At 41.2% G+C, this 26,300-nt stretch overlaps 1 protein-coding gene across 2 annotated transcripts in view; it reads right to left on the bottom strand.

Annotated features, from left to right (window-relative positions):
* Nucleotides 1–26,300, bottom strand: part of LOC124615564 (integrin alpha-PS4-like) — a 176,951-nt gene that overhangs the window by 88,512 nt on the left and 62,139 nt on the right. For both annotated transcript variants that reach the window (XM_047143542.1, XM_047143541.1), the window contains exons 2-4: nucleotides 2,379–2,509; nucleotides 1,779–1,885; nucleotides 707–836 (exon numbers count right to left, since the gene is read on the bottom strand). In XM_047143542.1, the coding sequence (XP_046999498.1) occupies nucleotides 707–836; nucleotides 1,779–1,885; nucleotides 2,379–2,509 (368 nt within the window). The remainder of the gene's footprint in view (nucleotides 1–706; nucleotides 837–1,778; nucleotides 1,886–2,378; nucleotides 2,510–26,300) is intronic.

Below are 26,300 nucleotides of genomic sequence, written 5' to 3'. Positions count from 1 at the left end.
CCTGGGTGTCACATTCTGCATAATACAAGAGAATAACTGTCCCTATGATAATGTCAGTTTGACTGTCACCTGCAGTGCACTCTGAGATACCTTTGCCCATCATCAAACATAAATTCTTGAAATCATGCTACTAGTCTAAATTACTTCATTTCTTCAATGAAATGGAAAACTCACTATAGATTGAATTTCAAAAATATTCAGTACATACGTTGAAAAATAGAGTTATGTCATCGAAACATAAGAATCTTCTTCAAACCATGTTTGTTTGTTAACTTCTAACAATTAATCTAAACTTTGTCCATACATACACAGCCAGCCGAAGTGGCCGTGCGGTTAAAGGCGCTGCAGTCTGGAACCGCAAGACCGCTACGGTCGCAGGTTCGAATCCTGCCTCGGGCATGGATGTTTGTGATGTCCTTAGGTTCGTTAGGTTTAACTAGTTCTAAGTTCTAGGGGACTAATGACCTCAGAAGTTGAGTCCCATAGTGCTCAGAGCCATACATACACACACACACACGGTTAATTGTGCACATGCATCCACAAATATATGTGGGTTCTTAAATACATGTCATACAAACCATTGTAAATAGAGAACAAAAATGCATCTTGCTGTAAAATAAAGAAAATTATTAAAGAGAAAAATTGCTGAGATGAATAAGTCATATAAACAGAATTGGAAATCATCAGTAAGACTACAGAAACTTACTTCTCTGAATAAGTGGCATTATTTTCTGGACCTTTGAATCTGCTTGCTGTGTGTCTTTTAGAAAATAACAAATTCCATTGATGAGGTAGTAACCTGTATAGAACTGATTTATCCATCGGCTTCCACAAGCCTGTAAACAAAACAATAATTGCTATGTCTAAAACTGCATAATAGTATAAAATCTCTTAAAAAATTAGGCTTTTGTCATTTAGATCACAATATTTTATTTAGTAATATTGTGTACATCATATTTAATTGCTTAATTTGTATAAGTCTTAACAAAATTTTATCTGTAGGGCTTTTTTATCAACTAACATCTGTAACTGAAACTGTGCTGTGTAGTTTCAGTTTGTATCATTACAAATGACTAATATTTATCAAAAAGCAGCATGGCACATATTTGGTGTGCAACCTATCCAAACAGCAGCACACATTAGCATGCAGTTTCTGGGATTCAGGGAGATATGTCATCCCAGGACAGAGACCAACCAAAGATTAATAACAGAAGTTGGTGTCCCACATCCAGCTAGCTGAATTCTGAGCTGATACCTATGACCCTCCTCAGTTACATGATTCACATACATATGGAAAACATTCACACACTTTCACATGGGATAACACTAGGCATAGGATAACATGAGATGCAGACATACTGGTTACATAATTTCTGGGGAAGGGGAGGGGGATGGGTAGTGGTGGCAACAGGAAGTCCACCCTCCACCACTCACACTGCCAAATCCAGTATTAACACGCAGAACCTGTGAAGGTTTGGGGTAAAGATCAGGAAAAAGAAGAAGAAATATTTAACACTTGGTAGCATACTGCATTTTGTCAAGGTTCGAAATTGTTGCTCTCTTACTGGAGTGAAAATGATTGGTGAAATTGCTGACATTTTACTTCCCACGTAATTGAAAATAATTTTGGATTTTAGTGACATAGTAGTGTCATCTGAACATGGAGAATTATGTGTAATAGATTTTTTATCATAAACCAAACAATTCAGTTAATTTTGCAAATAGTCTTTGCGGTTCTTCATATCACATTTACATTTTGTGAGCAATATAGCACATACCACAATGCCTGGTCCATTCTGTTGGACATCAAGGGAACCACCAAGCCACATATCGTCTTTGTGATGCTTGACATCAAATCCATCACCCAATCTCTGCTCCACATTTCCTGTTAAAAAATTAGACAAGGATGGTTATAGGGATTAATACTCTCAGCTGGAGTGTTGTGTTTTATCATACCACTTGATACATATGTAATATACAACAGTATAATACTCTTCATAATTCAGGTTCTGTTTGTGATTACTATATAAGAAAAGTAACATTTTTTATGTAGGTATCAATATTTATATCTATTTTTTAAGTAGTATTTTAAGAATGGTATCGTGCAATCACTACTGAATAGAATCACAAGATAAATCTGCAAATACTTCAAATTATATACTAAATATTTTGGTTTAGTTTATCTTCAGAAAACAGATCTTTTTTTTCCAATGTCTCTGATCACTACATAATGTATTTCCTCAGGTGAATCCAAAGGTATTCTTCAATGTTACTCTTTCTTTACAGTTCCATTCACCAGTAATATGTAAAATTATGTACAGTTTGTAAAATATAGTATGTGCAGAGCATGATGTAACTAAATTAATGAAGTAACTCACCTGTAGGATCAAGTGAGAGGCGTATGCAATCCTTGCTGCCTAGGACTGCACATTGATAGACTACACCTGGCTGGTGGATGCTTGCATGAGCTGGATACGTTGAATTGGCTCTGGGTGCACCAACTACAACCCTGAAAAGATATATATTTATTCATTTCATGTGGATAAGAACCTACAGACGAGTCAGCCTTTAGAAAGTGTATAGTACATGCATAAATTGGTTAAATGTACTGTGTGCTCTGTTACGTGCTAGGCAATGAAGGGATATGAAAAATAAGGAGAAAATGTGATGTAAAAAGATAGTTGCTCATTAAGTAAAGGGAGCAGGACATGTTTTATCAATGAGCAATTGAATTAGAAAAATATCATTGGTAATGTGTAGCAACAATCTTGTGTTAATAGCACCAACTTGTCACACCACGGAGCCAGTGTGCAGTCATGCTTATCCATGATTACTCAGTGACAACCCTCAGCTCAACAGAGACCTGTCCAAGCAACATAAAAGGGGTACATACCTCTTCACAGCATCCCAAACATATTCAGTTGCAATGATAAAACATGTATGATATGGTCTGTTAAGAATTAATCTGTCCACTCTGATTTGTTTTGAAAGCTATAGTGACACCACTATGGTCACACTTCGTCTTACTAAGCAAGCAGACTCACAGCCCTATATGCATGATGGACAAATGAAAGCATATTATCTATATCTATACTCTGAAAATCATTATGAAATGCATGTACGTGTATCATTTTACTGTGTGGAGTGAGGGCAGACATAACACTTAAACACATCGTGGCTGACATCTCTGCCTCCATACATGGCACTCTCTCTCAAACATGACAATTCCCACTAGGGTAACTGTCCATGCTGAAATGCCAGTATTACACTCCACTGGTCTGAGGAACATGTTGATGAATTTAAGTTGTTAACCTAGTGCCCACATTATTAGGATATTAACACTACTGCAAGCATTTATAATGTGATCAGACACAGTATTCAATAAATATTGTCCTTGGCTAGAAATGACTGGTTCAAATATTGGTAGTGGAAGAAATTTTGATAACCAATATATGCCCAGTGGGAATGTACAGTTTTTAATCACCAGTCTGAGAGTCAACATCGTAAGTCTTGAATCCCTCCACAGTTTCATGAAGGCTGAGGGTAGCAGACTCCTGTTAATTCTAACTGACCCACCTCCATAGCCAGAGCCTCTAACACACATATGTGCACAGTGCCACTCACTTCAAAGGTAAGCCAGTTTGAATCCTGGTGGTGGTTGAAATTTTTACTGCCAGTATTTGGCAGGCATTGGGAGGACGTCTGGTGGTGTAAGGTGTCTAATAATCAGTCGTGTAAAGACTAGATTACATTTCAAATCTCTCCAATGTGTCTCATGAAGTGAGGACATGTTCACCATTGATGATGATCTGTCCATTGGCTGCCCCCTTGGTGCTATTTGAGAGGAACAGGCTATGTGCTGGCACCAAACCTCCCCCTTCTCTCATCATCGTCATTCAACACAAACATAACACTATGCTTTACACACATCCATTACAACCACCTATATTCTACAAGTATATGTACAACACACCACTCTTTCTTATGACAGGCATCTGTGGGGTATCCCGGTCAACAATGGCATACAGAATTTAGTTTTACTGACTAGTAGGATTTGATGGACTCTTTGGTACAACTCTGTTAATAGCTTACTTTCTAATATCAGATGCCATCCACTTCCTTCTCCCTCATTGTCATCAGCAACACAAAAATTTCCCTACCTGCTAGATCGCTCACATAATCCACTAAAGGTCACTCTCTGATACAGTCAAAACTAAGCAGGATGAAAGAAGGGTGAAAATAAAGAACACCTTTTTGGGTTAGGTGCCAACACTAAATAGTTTCTGAAAAATAATGGTCAAAGCTTTGACATGACTTCATCTGTCCTCTGGCATGGCACATAACCGATTGAGGTGGTAGTGAAGTAGCTAACAGCAGAGCTTCGCAGTCTTGTATCCCACATTCATATCCAATGTTATATTGTTGTTTTTCTCTCTCTTTTGTTGTCATGAAAGAATGTGACATCATTATGTTTTGTGACATCTTGAAATACAATGGAATTATTGACAAAAGAGGTAAGCATTTCAATTCTTATTAAAATCAGTTTTTATCATCACAACTCACTCAGATTAACACTTTCCAGGAAACTGTTACCAATGTTTCTTTTTTTTTGTCTCCAATACGTCAGTGGGAAATTTAGTCGATGACTCCAACAAGATGTAAACCAATTAGTGAAATGGCAACAGAATGTGTACCTGCAACACCACAACATCAGGAGAGCACCTATCATCGGTTTAGGACTAAGTTTGTGACCTTACACAAAAATGCAGCCTTATTTCTATATTATTGACATCTGGGTGGGCAAAGCAATCACTCCTTATGCAACTGGCTGATTGTTAATGAAATGGGAATATTGATGTTTTTGGTAAAAGTAATTCTGTCAAAGTGTATGCCTTTATGTTAATTGTAAAACATATGCTTTTACTGACAGGTGAAGATTGACATTCACTGATTCCAGTAGAGACTTATTTTCATCACACAGTGAAGGGAAACCACAAGTATAAGTGATGCAAATTAAAATACAGGGTTTGGTCCATAATCAATTGCAGGCTCCAGCTTCTAAGCAAATGATTTGATACACTTGATTTGCCACAAAATGACTGCCAAATTAAGGGTATTTAGCTATGTTAACAAGGATGCTTTCCTAATGGTATCCATACTAATAAATATGACTGTGGCATATGTGCCTTCCCACACTGCTTGTGTTGCTCCAAATTTTTATATGTTGAATGTTCTTGTGATAGATATGGCCATGGAGGGCACATGATTCTGTTGAAGAATGAAAGCAAAAATGAGAGCAGAACACGAAATGCTACAGGTCAATTTTCAGTTATCATTAATTATGTAAAATTTGCAATAATAAAATCTATTTTTAATATGATATGAAATTCTCATTTCTTTTATCAATGATTCCATTGTATGAGCATTTCACAGTGTCACCAAAAATATTTATGTACATACTTCTGTGATGACAAAAGAGGGAAAAAGGATAAAAGACTGGATTTGAACATGGTGTGCAAAAGTTTAATTCTGTGGTCTAGTAATTATGCTACCAACTCACTTCAAGGCACAATGTGAGAGAGGACTAATCAAGTGGCGTCTAAACTTTGACTGCCTTTTCTCGAAAACTACTGCATGTTGGCACCGAAGCCAAATAAGTGTCCCTTTATTTTCAACCTTCTTTCATCCCACCATGTGACCTACAATGGGCTTCCTTTCTAGACAGGTATACATTGATGAGCCACATTATTATGACCAGTGTCCACTGTAAGACTAAATGCCACCTGGTGGCATTGTAGTCGCATGACACAGCGAGGAAAGTATAGAAGCATAACATGGATGAATCAGGAATCATCCATGCAGTGATACAGCCCACAGTTAGGTAATCCAGGGACATAAACAACTTCGACAAGGAAAGTCTGTTATGGCTTTGTGCCTGGGAACAAGCATCTCAAAAACAGTGAAGCTGGTCAGCTGTTTGCGAGCTGCTATCCTGAACATCTATAGAAAGTACTTGAACATTGGTAAAACGATGAGTAGGCAACAAGGTGTTGGACATACACATCTCAACACAGAGTGTGGAGGTCAGAGGCTTGCCCGCTCTGTAAAGCAGGATATGTGGTAATCTGTGGCAGATATGATGATGGAGTACAACACTGGTACAGGTATACTGTATGAGTTTCAGAGCACACTGTCATTGCACATTCCTGAATGTGGGGCTCCACAGTAGATGAAACCAATGTGTTCTCGTGTTGACTCAATGAGATCATCAATAACAATTGAAATGGGCGTGGGATCATTGAGTCTGGACTATGACTCAATAGCGGCACGTGAACCTGGTCAGATTGACTATGTTTCTTGTTACATCAAATCCGTGGTGCCCAGATGTAGCATCATCCTGGTAAATGGCTGCTGGAAACATGCACCACGCCACAGACGAGGGCCAGTGTGGCCATTGTTGTGCTAGGGGGGTCAGTCACCTTTGCTCCCATGGTACCTGTGGTCGTGATCGAAGGTCCAATGATGACAGTGGACCACGTGAACATTGTTGTGGGACACCTGCATCCCATCATGCTCGACATCTTCCCCAATGGTGACGCCAACTATCCATTTCACAACGTCCTAAAGTGCTTTGAAGATCATGGTAGTGAGCCCATGTTGACATGTTGGCCACCAGATTATCGTGGAATGAATCTGATGGAACATACATGGAACAAACCTGGAGCCAGCTCCGCGCCCACAAACTATCAACCATTAATTTACGTAAATTACGTTACTTAAGCATGGAGGTCTGGTGTCACTTACCTCTGGAAACCTATTAAGGATTTTTCGATCCATGCCACGCAGAATCGGTAGCGTATCGTGTTCTAAAGGTGGACTGGCATGCTATTATGCAGGTGCTCGATAAGTTTTAGCTCACTGGTGTTAAGTTGCACTACTATTTGTCAATAGGATAAGTTTTAACAGTCCGATTTACGCCAGTAAAATATTTTCATTGAATGATGTTGGATTTGTAGAAAGTTCGTTTTTGTGTGTCAGTGTGTAAGGGGAAAAATGTGGAAGACATTGCAATTCCTTGGTCGTGTCTTTACGTTGTTATGTAACTACAGTTGCAGATTCCCTGTTGGCCCTTTGCTACCGATTTCTGATAAATATAGACTTCGATCAGAAATTGGTAGCTAAGGTAGAATATTCAAAATTTCTAGGTGTATGCATTGATAAGGGGTTGAACTGGAAAAAACACACTGAAGATATGCTGAAACGTTTGAGTTCAGCTTCTTATGCTACTGGGGTCATTGCAAATTTTGGCGATATACATCTCAGTAAATTAGGTTACCACGCCTATTTTCATTCTCTGCTTTCGTATGGCATCATATTCTGGGGTAACTCATCATTGAGTAAAAGAGTGTTCATTGCACAAAAGCGTGTAATCAGAATAATTGCTGGAACTCATCCAAGATCATCCTGCAGACACTTATTTAAAGGGCTAGAAATCTTCACTGTAGCCTCACAATATATATATATATTCACTTATGAAATTTGTTATTAACAATCCGAACGAATTCAAAAGTAATAGCAATGTACATGGCTACAACACTAGGAGAAAGGATGATCTTCACTGCACAAGGTTAAATCTAACTTTGGCTCAGAAGGGGGTAAATTATGCTGCCTAAAAGTCTTTTGTCATTTACCTAACAGCATCAAAAGTCTGACAGATAGCCATACACCATTTAAAAGGAAACTAAAAGAATTTCTTAATGGCAACTCCTTCTACTCATTAGATGAATTTTTGGACATATACTAAGTGGGTAATTCCCCCAACCCCCACAAAAAAAAAGAATTAAAAATATTAAGTGTCGTGTAATGTTTTGTGTAATGTAATATCTTGTATATAGACACCTTTTATTAACCTGCCACGTTCCACATCATTACGAAGTAATCTAATTTAAGTACCAAGTAATCCTCCTATAGTGGTGTCCGGCTGTAAGTTATATCGGGGTGCAGTGCGTGGGAAAACTGACCACAGTAGGCATCCTGAGACCGAAGTCAGCGATGCTTGCTGACGTGTTTGCAAAAAAAACAGGATGTGGCAGCGACACAGGAAAGACACCGACTGCTGCCGCTGGGCTTCAAATGGTGAGCGTGTCCGACCGCAGAAGTTTATCGAGGAGGGGGGTGAGGGGAGGAAGCGAGACCTTAAAATTGCCACGGAATAGTAAGTTATACAGAAATTACTAAAGCCTTAACATTGACCATTGTGAATAACACAAGTGATACAAATGGCAAAACGACAGGTCTGCCGCTGGTTAGGTTAGGTTAGGTTAGGTTATCACGAGAAATCACTTATAGAAGTTTATGAGGATCCTGTAATGACTAAAGCTCTGTACTCCAAATTTCAGTGGGAGGGTGGGATTTATTCTCGCGACTTCGTATACCGAAACTACACTTCTCGATCCGCATCGGAAGTGCCATACAGTATTAGAGTACTACGGGGTTTTGATTGTAGTAAAAGTCTCATTACGTACGAAGCTAGCCAGACGAAAGTCGACATACGGTATTACCTCCAATAGAGACCATACTGCACTTTGGGCTCTGCGTATCATCGTACGGAGCTCAGATCGCTAACGAGAGGAGTATGATTCCATTACACTTTCTGAGAAGACTCACCACAGATTTCTGTAACTACGAGAGATTAATGACACTCCGAAAATCAGGTTTTCATAATTTTTGTATACAGTGTTCACGTAATGAAGCGTAAGAATTAGTAATCCGCCGGTTTAATGCAAATCTGCCATCCACACACATTGTATTGTGTCACTTTCGGGTCACTGTGTTTCGTCTCCACAGATTTGTATGTTTTCTATGTCCAACATATTACTCTCTCATCAGCCTCGTTGCAAAACCAGCCTAGCATTCATTAAGATGAAAATGAGAAGAACGCAAGACACTGATGGCAAAGACGCCAATCTTTTTCAGTTGATCTGTCATGCGGATGCAACTGACGTCCAGCATCGAATTGTTATATGGTGTGGTTAAAGCTATTACAGATATGATAACAATCGGAAGAGTGTGACATTAGACATTTTGTCAAGTAAAAGCTGCGAGTTAACTAAAATGTCGAAGCCAACACTTCACCAGACAGCGTACTCGACATTTCAACAAAAGAAATGTGCACTAATCGTAACAACCGATAGAAGAAGTTGCGGCTACAGTGAACCGTATGGATACTCGTTTATTTCTCGTTGCGTAGCTGCACTGGCTACTGTAGAACATAATATCTACTAATGCAGTGCACCCCAGAAAACCACTAAACGCTCTACTCCAGATTTTGACGAAATATGTTCACGTACATTCTGTTTTTAGAGATTAATTTCATCCATTTTTGCTGAATGAGAGGCCGTGCTTGCACGTAGTTTACAGGCTTTACTTGTCAGCTTCAAAGACAATGTTCGGTAATACTAATCACGTTTTTAAACACACGACGAGTTTAGGGAGAGCATCCTCTCATCACGAGAAAAATAGACGCATTTCTCTGCCACGCTTCCAAAAGAAATTATTTACGCTATTAGATGAGATATCGCGATTGTGTCACGTTATTTGTCAGCTTCAACCGTGCCGGACTAAGTAGGGGGCAGCTCGCCACGGTCCTCTCACCCTGGTGTGGGGGATCCGAATCTCGAGGACCTCAGGATTTGGCCCCCGTACCCTCTCCCCCACGACGATATCATTTTTAATCAATTCTCTAACAAGGTCAAAACATGTTCAGTAAATAAGAGACAGCACGTGCGCAAAATATAAAACATAGGTACCTAATTACCTTTTATTATGGTTTGTCAGTTGTCAATGGGTGTGTTCAGAATTTCTGTAAAACGTTGCGTGAAGCTTAAAAGCTGTAAAATGGTAACCAGTTGCCTGCTAGACGCAATTATTTTACGTGAAACGTTCTTTGACACCTAAGCCATCCACAAAAGTGTACTATAAGTAGAATTCAAAAATATGTGCATAAGTGCAGTGAAAAGCTTACCAGTGATATATTTTCTTTAAACTAAAGTATTACAGTCTAAAAATTACTTTTTCATAGGTTATACTGTTTATTTTATGAATATGAAAATTCAACTAGATCAACTGCATGATACGTCAAGAAATAATCAACAGCTGCTGGAAAATGAAGGGCTGCATATTGCGTTGTGCAGGGCTTAAGGTTATAATAACGTCCCGTCAGTGTCACTTGTATTTGGAGAGTGCAACGAAAAATTCGAGAAATCAATCCAAAAGCTCCGTTCAGTCCCGGTGCTAATCATTCATACATTCCTTAAATCTTTGTGGAGTTCATACATTCACATGTGTTCCCTCTAGCGTCACCTGTTTATAACTGTAGATGAGTTACATTCATTCATCTCGTATTTTACATATAGATGTGAATTACTCGTAGTGAAAACAGGAGAAAGTCTGAAACGATTGTCTGCTACTGGCTACAGGGAACAATTGTGAGCACTTTGGATCATATGCGAGATTCATGCAAGCTTACTCCTTCCAGCTCCCAGCTATATATGTTTTCACGTTTTTGAACTGTATTAACTTTTGGCACTCGGTACTGGAGGAGGTGAAACAATCCTAAAATATCTACAATCCCCAAAATGACTTTAGATTAAGGACTCGGCAAATTAAAAACTCTGAATGAGGTTTCAGCGACAGAACGGCCCACAATTATGGACTATGCTGTTACTTTCGGCCCTAAAAAATATGGACATCAACAATCCACGACGATGAAAAGTAAATAAAACAAAGTCTCATGACGCTGGATCATTGATTCAGGAAGAAGTTTGTTGATCAATGTTTGAATGCATAGATCGATTTATACAAGACTTGCCAAAATGATACATGGCCCTGAAAAAATCACCATAATTTTCCATACCGTTGAAATAAAATTTATGCTTGAAGCTTCTGATGAGGCTCTGGCTGTATCACTGGAGAATCTGGTAGAATTTTACGATGAGTTTGGTAAGGAGCAGAAACTGCCAGAAATAAGAAGGTATCATAAGCTCCCGTGCAGCCGATAAGTGTAGGTATTTAAGTGTGGATGATCATGTTGCTGCTAGATGGACAGTCCAAGATATCCTTCAATTTGTGATTGAACTGGACTTCAGGGAATCATTACCCCGTACATCACTCATAATTAAATACTTCTGGACCATATGTGTGTCAGTTACATCATGCAAGACAAGTTCTTCTAAACTGGAACTAACAAAAAACTATCTTCGCTCTACGATGAATCAAAAAGGCATAGCCTATCTGTCCATTTCATCAATTGAAAGAAAACTTTCAAATCAAATAGATTTCAACGACCCTATTTCAGCAAAATAAAGGCACGAAAACATATACTGTAATAATATCAATAACAATAACTATCTCGTACTAAAGCTACGGAACTAACTGATATTATTATTATTCACGTTTGGGCCCTACTGGACCACGCGAAGTACAATCACGGGGCATTCAGTTATTTTCTTTTAGACTTTCTCTCTGCCCAAATTGTTTTCATTCTCTCGGAATGAGCTCTTTTCCTTTCATCAAACCATGTGGTTCCAGTTTTCTTTGGTTTTTCAGCTTGACCAACTACCCAGTCATGAATTTTTTTGCCCAAATAATTTTCTGTCTTGAATTTCATCTTGTTTTATATCTGCCTCTTTCATGTCCTCTTTTATAGCAGCAATCCATTTTATTGTCTCAAATTTAGCTTTACTTCGATTTTCGTAGAATTCCACTACTTGTTTAGTTAGTCTGGTAGCATCCATTCTTTTAATATGCCCATAAAATTTTAATCTGCGTTTTTTCATATCCGAATATATGCTGGTGTATTGTTGAATTTCACTATTTGCTCTTAGCCTGTATGTTCCTTCTTCAGTATATTTTGGACCTAGAATTTTTCTGATTACTTTTCTTTCTCTTTTTTGGATTTCTTGAATGTCCTTTTTTCTGTTTAAAATTAGCGTTTCAGCCCCATAAAGGCACTCTGGTTTTATGACCGTGTTGTAATGTCTCAATTTAGAGTACCTCGAGAGACATTTTTTGTTGTAGATGTCTTTTGTAAGTCTAAAAGCTGTCTCCATCTTTTGACAACGAATTTCATTTCCAATTTTTTCTAGACCAGTCTCTGAGATTGTTTCACCTAAATATTTGAATTGCGAAACTCTTTTGATTTTTCCATACTTAGTTTCCAAAAGTTTGGGTGCCAGTTTGTTGCTAGTCATATACTGTGTTTTTTCAAATGAGATTTGGAGACCTACTCTTTCTGCTGTTTCTTTAAGAATTTCTATTTGTTTCTGAGCAATTTGGATGTCCTGCGTTAGAATAACCAAGTCGTCTGCAAAGGCCAAACAGTCTATTCGAATATTTGTTCGTCCTAATTTCACTGGTTGGTCAATTTTGAACTCCAATTTTCGTTCGCGCCACTCTTGTATTACTTGTATTACTGATATTATAATTGTACAAACTTTGTTTCCAGATGCATAAAATAGAAGGTAATTTTCTTATTCTATTCTTTGTTATTTCTTTGCACTCTACCTAATGGTTGCTATGCTAAAACTTGATTCGTATCGTAAGCTTCTCATCTATATCTCTAAGTGTGTGTAACGCAGTTACCAAAGCGCAGAGTACACACGTTATAATAACTTGATTTCGAACAGATCAATTTCTAAGCAGACTGAGCCCCATTTAATTTCGCCAGCCCGGTTCTCCAACGGGCTTAGTTTAGCACTAGCTGCAACCACAATGTTCACTACTGCTAATTACATTGCAAAAGGAATTAAACAACTCTTTTGGAAGGTAAGGCAATGAGGTCTATCTAAGGCATCTCCCTGCGACTGGGACGCATAATCGCTTGGAACACGTCGTGTGTACAATCATGTAATTAGCATTATTGAACATGGTGGTTACAGCTGACAAATATCTTTCACAAAGCTTACAGGTTGTTTGAAAGTGGAAAGTTTTCTGAGAAAAGCGTTACATTAGTGGACACCAGAACCACCACATCAGCATGCAGAAATTTGTATAAATCAGATGAGGATTGCGCACCGCATCAATACAATATATATTGTCTTGCAGCCAAATACAGTTTCTGCCAGCAAGTCAGCCTGTGACACTCTTCGGCTGTAAATCCGCTCCTGAGATCAACTTGAGCAAGCACACAAGCGATATTCCACCATAAACAAAGATATCGATTGATCTGCAGCGGATACTAATTTGAGTTCCGGCAGCAAGCAACTCTGAAATCATCGCTAGTTGGAGCAGAAGAGCAGAATCGTCAACAACGCTGGACACCTTGTGTTAGTCAGACAAGGGAACTGTCTGAAACAAAATGAAAATAGATTTTTCCGCCTTACTCTGCCCAAGTATGTCAGCGACGTTTTCGCAGAGAAACAGTTTAGCAAACAGAAAACGGTGCTTCCCCGACAACTGGCTTGAAGCGACCTTGCGCCACACGTTTACTCCAGCCGGTTTCTGGGAATCAGACAGGCGAAGCGCGCACGCCCGACACGCCACAAGATTCTGAGTAGCTCAGTTGCCCGTCAGGCGAACTCGGGAACGGCGGTATGCGAAAATGGCGCTACGTGATTCACCTGAAGAGAGAATAATTTCAGTATTCTACAACGTCTGGAGGCGAGTACGACGCGACATCCAAACGCAGCGCTTATGATGCAGTCACGCCCTCCTGTTCAATGGCATTACACCGCGCGAACAACAACAATTTCATTGGTAGTAAAGTCGACCATTAGGCCCAAGCAATTAGTGACCGACAGAAAATTTATATCCGCATCAGCTCCGTCTGACTTACTTTTTATTTCTCGTTCTTAAGTGGCTGAATGGATGCAGAAATTGTTCGCTATGCAAAACTATGACCGAAAGCTTCTAAATTTGTGGTCAATGTTTTTAGGGCACAGAGAAGGTGCTGATACCATCAAAAATTTATTTCCGTTATGTTGGTACAAGGCGCAGTAAAGCATGTTAAATATCAACTTTTTCTACTTGGTTCTGGTTGTCTGGCCTTCTAAAAAACCGCACAAGCGTGAGTAGGAATCGCGCTCTGAGACTTCTGCAGAAACTTAATTACGTATATAGATAGTTAATCCATAGGTTCTGATGACTGACTTTGCGAGTATCAAGATATGTGACATCAATGGCTGTATATTTTGACTGCATTGACTTCGAAACTTAATTTTTTTTGCACCGCCAATGGTTCGTAGACCCTAGTATTTGTCATAAATTTCTATCTGATACCTCTACCCGTTCATTAGAAACAGGGATCTTAAAGAGACGGTCAGATAGAGAGGTGGTCAAGAAATGGTAAAAAATATTTATTATGTCATATAATTACACGTTAACGTTTTTCAGATTTTTTTCTTTACTTACTGCGAATCCTTTTTCTTGACAAATTTTATGGTTCAATATCAATGGTTTTGAAGAGTGAGTTCGCAAGTTCAAATTATGTGACATAAATGGCCGTATCTTTGGATTAGAGTGTTTAAATTTTTTTACACCGCTAAGGGACCGTAGACCTTAGTATTTCACACAAATTTCAGCTTAACACCTCAACTCGTTCTTGTGAAAAAGGGTTTTAACAATCGGACTGACAGATGGACAACAAAATGATCGGATAAAGTTTCCGTCTTTACCGATTGGGGTACGGAACCTTAAAAAGACGTATTGTTGGCATTGCATTAAAATACATGAACTGGTATACCACAGCGACATAAAATGTGTTTCTGTCTTCATTTCCAACATTTTTTCCGATATCCTACCAATGCTCCGAAGCCTGGTCGCTGCTTTCTCTTGAAGAAACAGTTCACGGCTTACAAGAAGAAGAAACCATAAGAAAGCTTGATGCAAGATGGGTGCCGCAGTTGCTGGAAGCTGACAAAAAAACAAAAAAAATGTGAAAGAAAATGGAATCTCAGAAGTGGACTGCATTGGTTTTACGTGGCGAAGAATGACAAACACGCTGTTACACGCGTTGTCATAATATTCTGGTTGATGGGGCTGACATGCTTTTCAGGGGAGATATCTCAGCCACAATTGGCCGCATGTCTGTATAGCCTGCATAACCTCGTCGCTGGCGCGTCAGCTGCCGGCGGTATGTGAAATGCATGGCAGACGCAGTGACCTCCACTCGTGGCGTGACGTCATAGCCGCGCTCACCGGGGCCGAGCGCTCACCTTGTGTTGTTGGCTGTAGACGCAAGTTCCGAAAGCCCGAGGCGCCAAGAATTCTGTACCTCAATGCTAAAACCACTCGCGTGAATATCTCGCTACGTTGACTAGTTACAGTGAAGGTAGTTTTACTTTTAAGGTATAAGGGCGTTCAACAGCAGTGCTGCAAATTACGTGACACTGCGATTGACAAAATGTACATCCAGGAGGGGGACTGGCACGGACCACAGTGAAGGTTTAAAATGGTTCAAATGGCTCTGAGGACTAGGGGACTTAACTTCTGAGGCCATAAGTCCCCTAGAACTTAGAACTACTTAAACCTAACTAACCTAAGGACATTACACACATCCATGCCCTAGGCAGGATTCGAACCTGCGACCGTAGCGGTCGCGCGGTTCAAGACTGTAGCGCCTAGAACCGATCGGCCACCTAGCCCGGCCCACAGTGAAGGGAGTTTTTCTTTTCACGTATAAGGTCGTACACCTGCAGCGCTTCAAATTACGTGAAATACTGCGACCTTCAACTGTGCATGAGAGGAATAGGCACGGACCCAAGGGGATGCAAGGGGTAGGCCTGGGGGTGGGGAGGGGGCAGGGGTGGATCCTCCTCCCCAAAGAATATTTTACTAAAGGCGTTTATATTTTTATGTATATCATTTACATGTTTCTTAGATAACTTTCGGAAAATACACATGAAAACAATCTAAAAATGGCAAGAAATTCGGACCATTTTCTGTTGTAACTAGATGGCCTGCCTACATGGATGCACTTGTGGGTTGTCCGACTGCAGCGAGTATTCCAGCCACAGCATCCATCACAGGCTGAGCCTGCCAGCTGACAACAACAAATCCGACAGGGTTCGTGAGCACACAGGCAGGTTGTATATTATACTAGGGAGCCCGACAACGCTTCGTAATTGCTAAATACGTATGGGATTTGGATGTACGTCATAATCTTCTTCTCCCCCTCCTTTCTCTGCCCATCTCATACCCCCTCCTACTCTCTCTCTTTCGTCTTCCCCACTCTTTCTCTAACTGCTCCCTCCTCTGTTGCTCCATCTCCTCCCCCTCCTGTCCCTCTCTCTCTCTCTCTCTCTCTCTCTCTCTCTCTATCTGCAAACGAAACCATGATTGGGAACTGAAATCACTTAAAATGAATGGCTAAATTGGTTAGGATGTTTGCTATTCGGGGTAGCTTCAATAACAGCTAGTCTAACGATATAAATGCCCTGATATCGTAATCAAAACTGACTGTGAGATATTTATCACTGTATCTGGTAAAAATCTGACGCACATCGGTCGAGAAGCAACCGTCGAAATGTTTATTAGAGAGTAGTGTAAAAATTGCAAAAGTCTGAAATAAATCAGTCAAGAACTTTTCGACATTTGGTAACAACGGTTTATATCTATATAGTAGTATCGATTATTGTTATTATTATTAAAACGTAGGTAGATGTGGTAAGATACAACTGGCACTGTCAGGCAAACCCAGCTGGTGTGCTATTTCACAAGCACTACGAGCGCGCTAAGCGCACATCCCGTTGTCTACTGCTGAGGAATGTACACGTCATATTCCGAGAACAATGGAACCTTAAAGGTTCTATCGAAGCAGTATATTTTCTTAGTCCAGTCAGCTCCATTAAAGTGCGATAATCCAGAACGAATGGAGATAGGTAATGGACAACAGCGCGGTTCGATGTAGGCCATACGTGATTAGTTTTACTCACTAATAATGTACCACACATCAAGGAACAGTTTCCGACGTTACAGTACTTCTACAATGAGAGTAACATCTCTGTTCCTGTGATGGCAATCGACTTTGTTACCGAACGATGTAACTCTGAGGTTCTGACAATTGAATAATTTTTAGATGAAAGTAAGTTGATATCCCGTCTACTATCTGACTAAAAAGTACCATTGAGTTTTAACTCAGTAGGCCTACAATTCGACTGTGTGCGTGTATACAGTATCATCGTTATGCAAATGCACCTGCGAGGTGCTAAACTCGACAGACAGCTCCCATTAAGAGGTAACTTGAGCGTATGCGCCACCGAGCCAAGCTTTGGCACAAGTAGTGACGTGCTCCAACACTCTTCAATGTAAAGCTCACCTGAAGATGGCTGAATGGTTGCCAGCCGAAAAATCGTGGCAAGATGTCGATCTCATCTGGCTGCAATCCCAAAACCTCAATAGGCGGGAAAAACTTCAAGAATCAAGTATTTACTTCCTTAAAAAGGCATGAAACATCTTCTGCCCGTTTCCCAGCGTTTGTGGATGGTAAAAGAATAAATATAAAATAAATAAAAAATGATGTACATACAAAAAAGCCACGTGGATTTCTGCCCTCCAATAAATCTCGCAAAATTCTCAGTTCTTATTGCTAAGATTTTGATTGTGATGTGCATGACATGTATCTCATGTCGTACGTCGCATGACATGCAGAAATGAATGAGGTAGGTAACGGAACTGACGTTTACTTATTATTTACCGGTAACAGCCCCGCCCCCCCCCCCCCCACCTTCCCCATTGCCTCGATTCTTCAAACAATCGAACCAACATGTACGAAACAGCTTAAAACGTCTTATTACTTTACAAAAGATTTACTGTGTTAAATACTTCACATTAGGCATGTAAAATATTTACCTTTGAAGATGATGTAGTTTTTCACGCGTCTCAAAGTTTATGACGTCATATCTCCTGAACTACACTACTGGCCATTAAAATGTTTACTTTAGACGGTGCTCCTTATATAATCAAAGCAGGAAAAGCTCTGCGAGTATGATTCATATGACGTGCTGTGCTCATGGAGTACATCGCCTTGCTGAAGAAGTACGTTCCACGTTTGTGAATGTAAATAAACTGATCTCATCCACAAAGAAAGTGTTTGTAAAGGCTCTTGCTCGCATCAAGACCTACAAAGAAAAACTATCAAATGTGATTTTACCTCCCGAACCAGTGATAACTCGTTGGGGTACGTGAGTCGAAGCTGGGTTGTTATACAGTGAACATTTCGAGGCCGTTGGAGGCGTAGTAAACGGCTTCGATAGTGCAGAGGTTTTGGGAGTTTGCCAGTGCAAGGAAGCTTTTAACGATTCCGGTATTAAAGAAGACATTGCTGTGATTAGCACTCATTTTTCTCATATACCTGAAAGTATTAAAATTTGAAGTTTTACCAGAAACAGTAAGTGTCAACAAAGCATCTAAATTCAAATACTGCCCAGTTACCTCAGTTGATGTAGAACGGTCCTCTTCTGCTTATAAAGATGTTTTGAGTGATCGAAGACACAAACTTACTACCGAACATTTGGAACAGCACTTGGTCGTTTATGTTTACAACAGTAGAAACATTTAAAATAAATTGTAAATGATGCTTTAGCCCAGTCGTACTAGTTAAAAGTTAATGCTGTTCAAACAAATTCATGATTGTATGTTGTTTTTTTAAATAAAATATTACGCAGGTTTTGAGCGTGCCCCTCTGGGTGGGATATATCCCGAAGTTGGTCGTTTATATATAGATTGTTTCGCTGCGACTCACTCGCATCGCATCCGCTTGTTACCGACAACAATAACAAAGAAGGAACAATTCCTGACACACGATATGCGTCTCCATTTTGCAAATTTTTAGAAAATAATCCCAGAAAGGCCCCCTTCCTAACCTCTACCAGAAAGTATTCAGAAAATGTACCGATTTTTCGCTTGGCCGGTGCTCTTCCTCGTAATTGGTATGCACAGGTTCGACTTTGAGATATAATGCAGGCAGTAACTACAATGTTTTTTTTTATTATTTGATCTTGCATATTTCGACACATTTCATGCATTTTTAAGCATTTTGAGGTTCTTATGATACATATGATCCGGTCTCTAATCATAAAAAAAAAATGGTTCACATGGCTCTGAGCACTAGGGGACTTAACATCAGTCCCCTAGAACTTAGAGCTACTTAAACCTAACTAACCTAAGGACATCACGTACATGCATGCCCGACGCAGGATTCGAACCCGCAACCGTAACGGTCGCGCGGTTCCAGACTGAAGCGACTAGAACCGCTCGGCCACACTGGTCGGCTCTCTGATCATCACACAGCCTCTCAATCAATGATGTTTGATTTCGTTAACTCCTCTCCTCAAGTTTCTCAGTATGTGGAAGCACATTGATTGTCATGTTCGCTGTGTGAATCCTTCGCCACCCTCCATTAGTTGTGAGAAGACGTGTAGACAGCGTGGCTCTAGATATCAGTGTCTAGTTATCAGCACCAGAGTGAGTCACTTCCAGCTCGTCTAGATGTTGCGCGTGCTGAACGCGGCGAGTACTCTGGATACTGCCAGGTAGCTCAACAACGTACTGTCAGTATGTGTACCGGGGAGGAGTGCCCACCGCAGAAACGGGGGTTCCTGGTAGCGTGTCTGGGGTCACGCCGCTGAGCGGAACGGGCTGGCCGGCATTGGCCGCCTTATCAGTGGCGCGCCGGATGCGATGCCCACCCTGCTCCTCTCTTTTTACGCGCCGACGGCCCATGCCTTATCGCAGCAAGTGAACCCGCCCTGCAGGCGTCACGTCCGCCCGCCAGCCGGCTAAACGCGCCATCCATCCGTCCGTCGCTGCAGTTGCCGCTTCTGTTGGCCGGAGGGAGAGCTTCGGTTTACACTGAGGTGACGAAAGTCATGCGGCACCTCCTAATATTTTGTCGGACCTCCTTTTGCCCGGCGTAGCGCAGCAGCTCGGTTTGGCATTGACTCAAAAAGTCATTGGAAATCCCTTGCAGATACAGGGTGATCAAAAAGTCAGTATAAATTTGAAAACTTAATAAACCACGGAATAATGTAGATACAGAGGTAAAAATTGACACACATGCTTGGAATGAGATGGGGTTTTATTAGAACCAAAAAAAAAAAAAAAACAAATTTCACAAAATGTCCGACAGATGGCGCGTGAAAGATCTCTTGCGCCCGTCGTTTGGTGATGATCGTGTTCTCAGCCGCCACTTTCGTCATGCTTGGGCTCCCAGGTCCCCAGACCTCAGTCCGTGCGATTATTGACTTTGGAGTTACCTGAAGTCGCAAGTGTATCGTGATCGACCGACATCTCTAGGGATGCTGAAAGACAACATCCGACGCCAATGCCTCACCATAACTCCGGACATGACTTACAGTGCTGTTCACAACATTATTCCTCGACTACAACTATTGTTGAGGAATGATGGTGGACATATTGAGCATTGCCTGTAATGAACATCATCTTTGCTTTGTCTTACTTTGTTGGCTCTGAGCACTATGGGTCTTAACATCTTAGGTCATCAGTCCCCTAGAACTTAGAACTACTTAAACCTAACTAACCTAAGGACACCACACACATCCAAGCCCGAGGCAGGATTCGAACCTGCGACCGTAGCAGTCGCACGGTTCCGGACTGAGCGCCTAGAACCGCGAGACCACCGCGGCCGGCTCTTACTTTGTTATGCTAATTATTGCTATTCTGATCAGATGAAGCGCCACCTATCGGAAATTTTTTGAACTTTTGCATTTGTTTGGTTCTAATAAAACCCCACGTCATTCCTAGCATGTGTGTCAATTTGTACCTCTCTATCTACATTATTCCGTGATTTATTCAGTTTTCAAAGTTATACTCACTTTTTGATCACCCAGTATATTGAGCCATGCTGCCCCAATAGTGGATCCATAACTGCGAAAGTGATGCCGGGGCAGGATTTTGTGCAGGAACTGCCCTCTCTATTATGTCCAATAATGTTGGACGGGATTCATGTCGAGTGATCTGGGTGAACAAACCTTTCGCTCGAATTTTCCAGAGAGTTCGTCAAACCAATCGCGAGCAGCTGTGGCCCAGTGACATGGTGCATTGTCATCTATAAAGATTCTCAAATGGTTCAAATTGGCTCTGAGCACTATGGGACTTAACATCTGAGGTCATCAGTCCCCTAGACTTAGGACTACTTAAACGTAACTAACCTAAGGACATCACACACATTCATGCCCACCTGCGACTGTAGCAGCAGCGCGGTTCCGGTCTGAAGCGCCTAGAACCGCTCGGCCACAGTGGCCGGCCTAAAGATTCTCATCCATAAAGATTCCATGGTTGTGTGGGAACATGAAGTTCACGAATGGCTGCAGATGGTCTCCAGGTAGCCGAACATAACCATTTACAGCCAATGATCGGTTTAGGTGGACCAGAGGACTCAGTCCATTCCACGTAAACACAACCCACACCATTATGGAGCCTCCACCAGCTTGCAGAGTGCCTTGTTGACAACTTGGGTCCACGGCTTAGTGTGCCGCACCCGAACCCTACCGTCGTCTCTTACCAACTGAAATCGGGACTCATGTCACCAGGCCACAGGTTTCCAGTCAAGACGCAACTGTCACGACCACGAGCTCAGGAGAGGCGCTGCAGGCGATGCCGTGTTGTTATCAAAGGCGAAGCCCATTAACGCCAAATTTCGCAGTACTGTCCCAACGGATAAAGTTCGTCTCTCACTGGTTTCTGCGGATATTTTACGCAGTGTTGCTTGTCTGCTAACATGACAACTACACACTAACACCGCTGCTCTCGGTCGTTAACTGATGGCCGTCGGCAACTGCGTTGTCCGTGGTGAGAGGTAACGCTTCAAATGGCTCTAAGCACTGTGGGACTTAACATCTGAGGCCATCAGTCCCCTAGACTTAGAACTACTTAAACCTAACTAACCTAAGCACATCACCCACATCCATGCCCGAGGCATGATTCGAACCTCCGATCGTAGCAGCCTCGTGGTTCCGGACTGAAGCGCCTAGAACCGCTCGGCCACATCGTCTGACAGAGGTAACGCCTGATATTTGGTGTTCTCGGCACACTCTTGAGACTATAGATCTTGGAATACTGAATTCCCTAACGATTTCCGAAGTGGAATGTCCGATGCATCTAGCTCCAACTACATCTCCGCATTCAAAGTCTGCTAATTCCCATCGTACGGCCATAATGGCGTCGGAAATCTTCACATGAACCACCAGAGTACAAATGACAGTTCCATCAGCGCATTGTCCTTTTATATCTTGTGTACGCGATGTTACGCAATCTGTATATGGGCATATCGCTATCACTTTTATCACCTCTGTGTAATAAGATGTCTAACAGGCATGGATACCAGCCATACATAGCGTAAAACATTTTGATATAAGTAACAACGTCAACATCTATACATCTGGGTACATATTAAGTGTTTGTGATAGCCTGCGGACGTCCTGCATTTATACAAATAGCTGTTGCCAGTGGAGAGTAGCAGTGCTAGAGTAGCTCTGTAATCAGTATCGTACATCCAATAGTTAAAATGTAATATCCGTAGTAACCACTTAAAATTATTTCATGTAGCAAAATGAGCGTCTGATAATAAAATATAAATTGACATACGGTATGTGGAAATAAAATCCATACTTCAGATCCACGTAAAAGGTATAAAGGGTAATGACAGAAAGCTCCTACCATGGCAACGTAAATAACACAACATTGTGTAAAAGTAACATGAAATATATTACTAGCAATTAAACGTATTCGTAAGTAAATAACTAAGAATACAATTATTATTTAATTATACTCATGAGAGTTGTTAACACATTCGGCGCCGAATCTCGCCAGCGCCGCCTCGCGGCCTGTCTGTAAAAAGCTTTCGTATTCCTGTGGCGGAGCTTGCGGAAGAAGACCTAGTCTCCTCACAGCCTTTGCACAATGATTTGTTATTTACGTTGGCAGGCTAGGAGTGGCGGCCAGAAGGTTTCTATCTTTAACCTTTTATGCGTTTTATGTGGGTCTGAAGTGTGGATTTCATTTCCACGTATTGTGTCAGTTCATGTTTTATTATCAGAAGCTCATTTCGCTAGTAAAATAATTTTAACTAACGGCCATGCATATTACATTTTAACTGTTGGGTGTACTATACTGATTACTGATGTACCCTAGCATTGGTGCCCTCTACTGGCTACAGTTATTTCTGTAAATACAGAGCGCCCCCATGTCATCACTAGCACGTAATATGTACCTCGATGTATACTATATATATTGATCTGACGTAATTATATTCTCAACTTCACCTTCGATAAGGGTAGAAGCTGAAGTAATGAATTAAAATTTGTGCCAAAACCTTATAGAAGATAAAGCTGAGACTCTCTCTAGGAAAATGTAATTACATCAGACCAATAGATCAATTACGCCTGAGGTACAAGCAGGATTTCCTAATTATGTACAAAGCTGGGGTGCTATTCCAGTGTTGGAGAGCCTCGGCAATACTGAATATTTAAGAAGGGGAAAATCAGGATGAGCTAAGGTTTGAATTCAAGTTTGTGGTAGCGAGGGCTTTGATCTAGGGTATTCCATGGAGATTAGTTAGCCAGAACGCGCACATGGTGTCGTGGATAGCACATCTGCCACATAAGCAGAAGACCTGCGTTCGAGTCCTAGCCTTGGTACAAATTTTAATTCATTACTTCAGCTTCCATCCTTACTGTATATACTGATGCTGATACATCAGAATTTTTACGGTATATCAGGGTGATATATGTATATTAGTCATATTATTATATTTTTTAATTATGTATTCTTCAGCCTTTTGTAGATTTAGCTTCAGATAATCGAAAGCCCGCATCTCGTGGTCGTGCGGTAGCGTTCTCGCTTCCCACGCCCGGGTTCCCGGGTTCGATTCCCGGCGGGGTCAGGGATTTTCTCTGCCTCGTGATGGCTAGGTGTTGTGTGCTGTCCTTAGGTTAGTTAGGTTTAAGTAGTTCTAAGTTCTAGGGGACTGATGACCATAGATGTTAAGTCCCATAGTGCTCAGAGCCATTTGAACCATTTGATAATTGAACTTGGTTTGTCCCATCGTTGTTTTAACTCCTTGTGACAGATCTGGTTATGACAACAGGCAAAACTAGTAATTTTGAATTTACAAATTATGTGACCAAAAGGGGTCTTTACAAATAAAGTACCATAATACGACCGCAGACTCATTTACAGACTTTATGTCTTCAATTCATAATACTCCAGTGCCTACTGTGTCATCACGTGTGTTTGTTATTAGCTTACGAGAGTTAGTCATAAAGTTCTAATCACCATATTGAAAAACCAAATTGCGTAATTAATTAATAATTTGTTTGCAGGTACATGCAAGCAGTCGTGGTACACATTGGAGTTAAAAAGAATGGGGTACAACAGTCGAACAGCTCTTTCTGTACTCATTGCTAACCGAAGCTTGAGATGTAAAAAGCAAGGCCATTAGACAATGGATGACTGGAAACGAATGATTGGGAGTGATGAATCATGCTATACCGTGTGGTAATCCGATGGAAAGATTTGGGTTTGGCGAACTTTGCGTGCCATAGCGTGTGGTGGCAGCAATGAAGCACAGAGGAGACGGTGTTTTTTGCGATTGCGGTATGGTCCCATCATTGCGCTTAAGAAAATGTTAAATGCAGAAGCAGTATGTACTCTGCATGCAGTAGCGAAACAGTTCGGTGACTATGTTTTTTTTTTTTTTTTTTTTTTTTTTTTGTATCAGCACAACATCACAACCGCGCACAGTTGACTGAGTGAGGGCGCCAAGCGTTTCCTCTCGAGGTTTCTTATAGGCTATGGGGATTTCTCGGACACCTGTACGGTGTACAGACTGCATAATATGTGGATAAATCGTCATTCTGTTGTGCCAGTTTTGGAGTATAGATTTTTTATTTTCTTCTGTTAAAAACTGTAAATCAACATGGGAGTTAATTATTGTGTTGTTAGCGCAGAGGCGAAGTTCCCACTCTGAAAGAATTACCGTAGAAATGAGAAGCGAGAATCCTGGTTTTTAAGCACAGCCGCGGGTTGTTATGTGTCGACATTCTAAGACTCAATTTAGTACGACCTGGCTTTAGCTACACATCGTGGAGATACGTATTTCGAAGCATCGTATGTGTAATCTACAAGGACGAATACTCAGAATGGTCACTGGTGTCTTGTTGCTATCGATAGAACTACTCGCGTGACGCTCGCGTTGCTGCCAAGAGCAAGGGTGGTAGCAAATTATTGCAGCGGGAAATAAGGAAGAGCACACCGCCAGTCTACATGTTGGCAGTTGAATGTTGATGGTCATTCGGCACTATCGGGATATCGTTGTTAGCTATGGCCGTGAAAAGAGATGCAGCAGGGCGTACTATGTGAGTGCGGTTATCGGTCGTTGACCTCTGTCTCGGGCGGTCCGAAGAATTCTCCTATAAAGATTCAGTGCCTGCGCTGTTACTTCAGAAACAGTGGTGTGTATCAACTGTAATCGTCTGTTCCAGTCCAGTGAATTGTCGTGGGGGCCGTAGCATGATGTTGGACTACACTGATGAGCAGTCACTAGAATTAGTCAGGACAGTCATACATGAATAGGTATCCAATGAGAGCAGTTAAAGGTGAACTGCCAATTAGAATTCTACTGTATTTGTGGGGGTAGGCAGATACTTGGCTGAGATACACTGGAGGAATCCTACAGAAGGGTAATTCATCTGCGGTCGAGCTCACTCACTCGTGAAACTCTCGTCTGGCCTACCGGGTGTAGAAGTATGCAACCAGAATTTGGTTGCAATAATTACACGTCTGTTGTTTGAAACCGCCATTGATATTTATACATTTCCCCCACCTCCTTGGCAGACTGTAAATGTCACGCAAAAAAAAGAAGCGTGTCCCGGTGATGCAAATAGACGATAATCGGACGGAGCCAAGTCTGGAGAATAAGCCGCATGCCGTAGTATTTACCAACTGAGCGCCTCGATCGTTTCCCTGACCCGTTTTGCTGTGTGTAATTGGATGTTATCATGGAGCAATATGACTTTGTGCTACCTTTTTCCATATCCCGGTCGTTTCTGGCGCAATGCTCGATTTAAGTCGATCATTTGCTGTTGGTAGCGATCAGTGTTATCCGTTTCGCTACGTTTTAGCAGTTCATAATAGATAACACCCTTCTGATCCCACCAAACACAGAGCATTGCTTCTTTCCAAAGCGATTTGGTTGTGCAGCGGACGTCGATGGTTTGCCTGGATTCACCCATGATTTACGACGCTTAGGATTCTCAGAATATATCCATTTTTCATCACCTGCC

Source organism: Schistocerca americana, chromosome 5, assembly GCF_021461395.2.
Source record: "Schistocerca americana isolate TAMUIC-IGC-003095 chromosome 5, iqSchAmer2.1, whole genome shotgun sequence".
Lineage (NCBI taxonomy): Eukaryota > Metazoa > Arthropoda > Insecta > Orthoptera > Acrididae > Schistocerca > Schistocerca americana.
The sequence above is the reverse complement of the archived record's forward strand: the minus strand, read 5'-3'. Positions and strand labels throughout refer to the sequence as shown.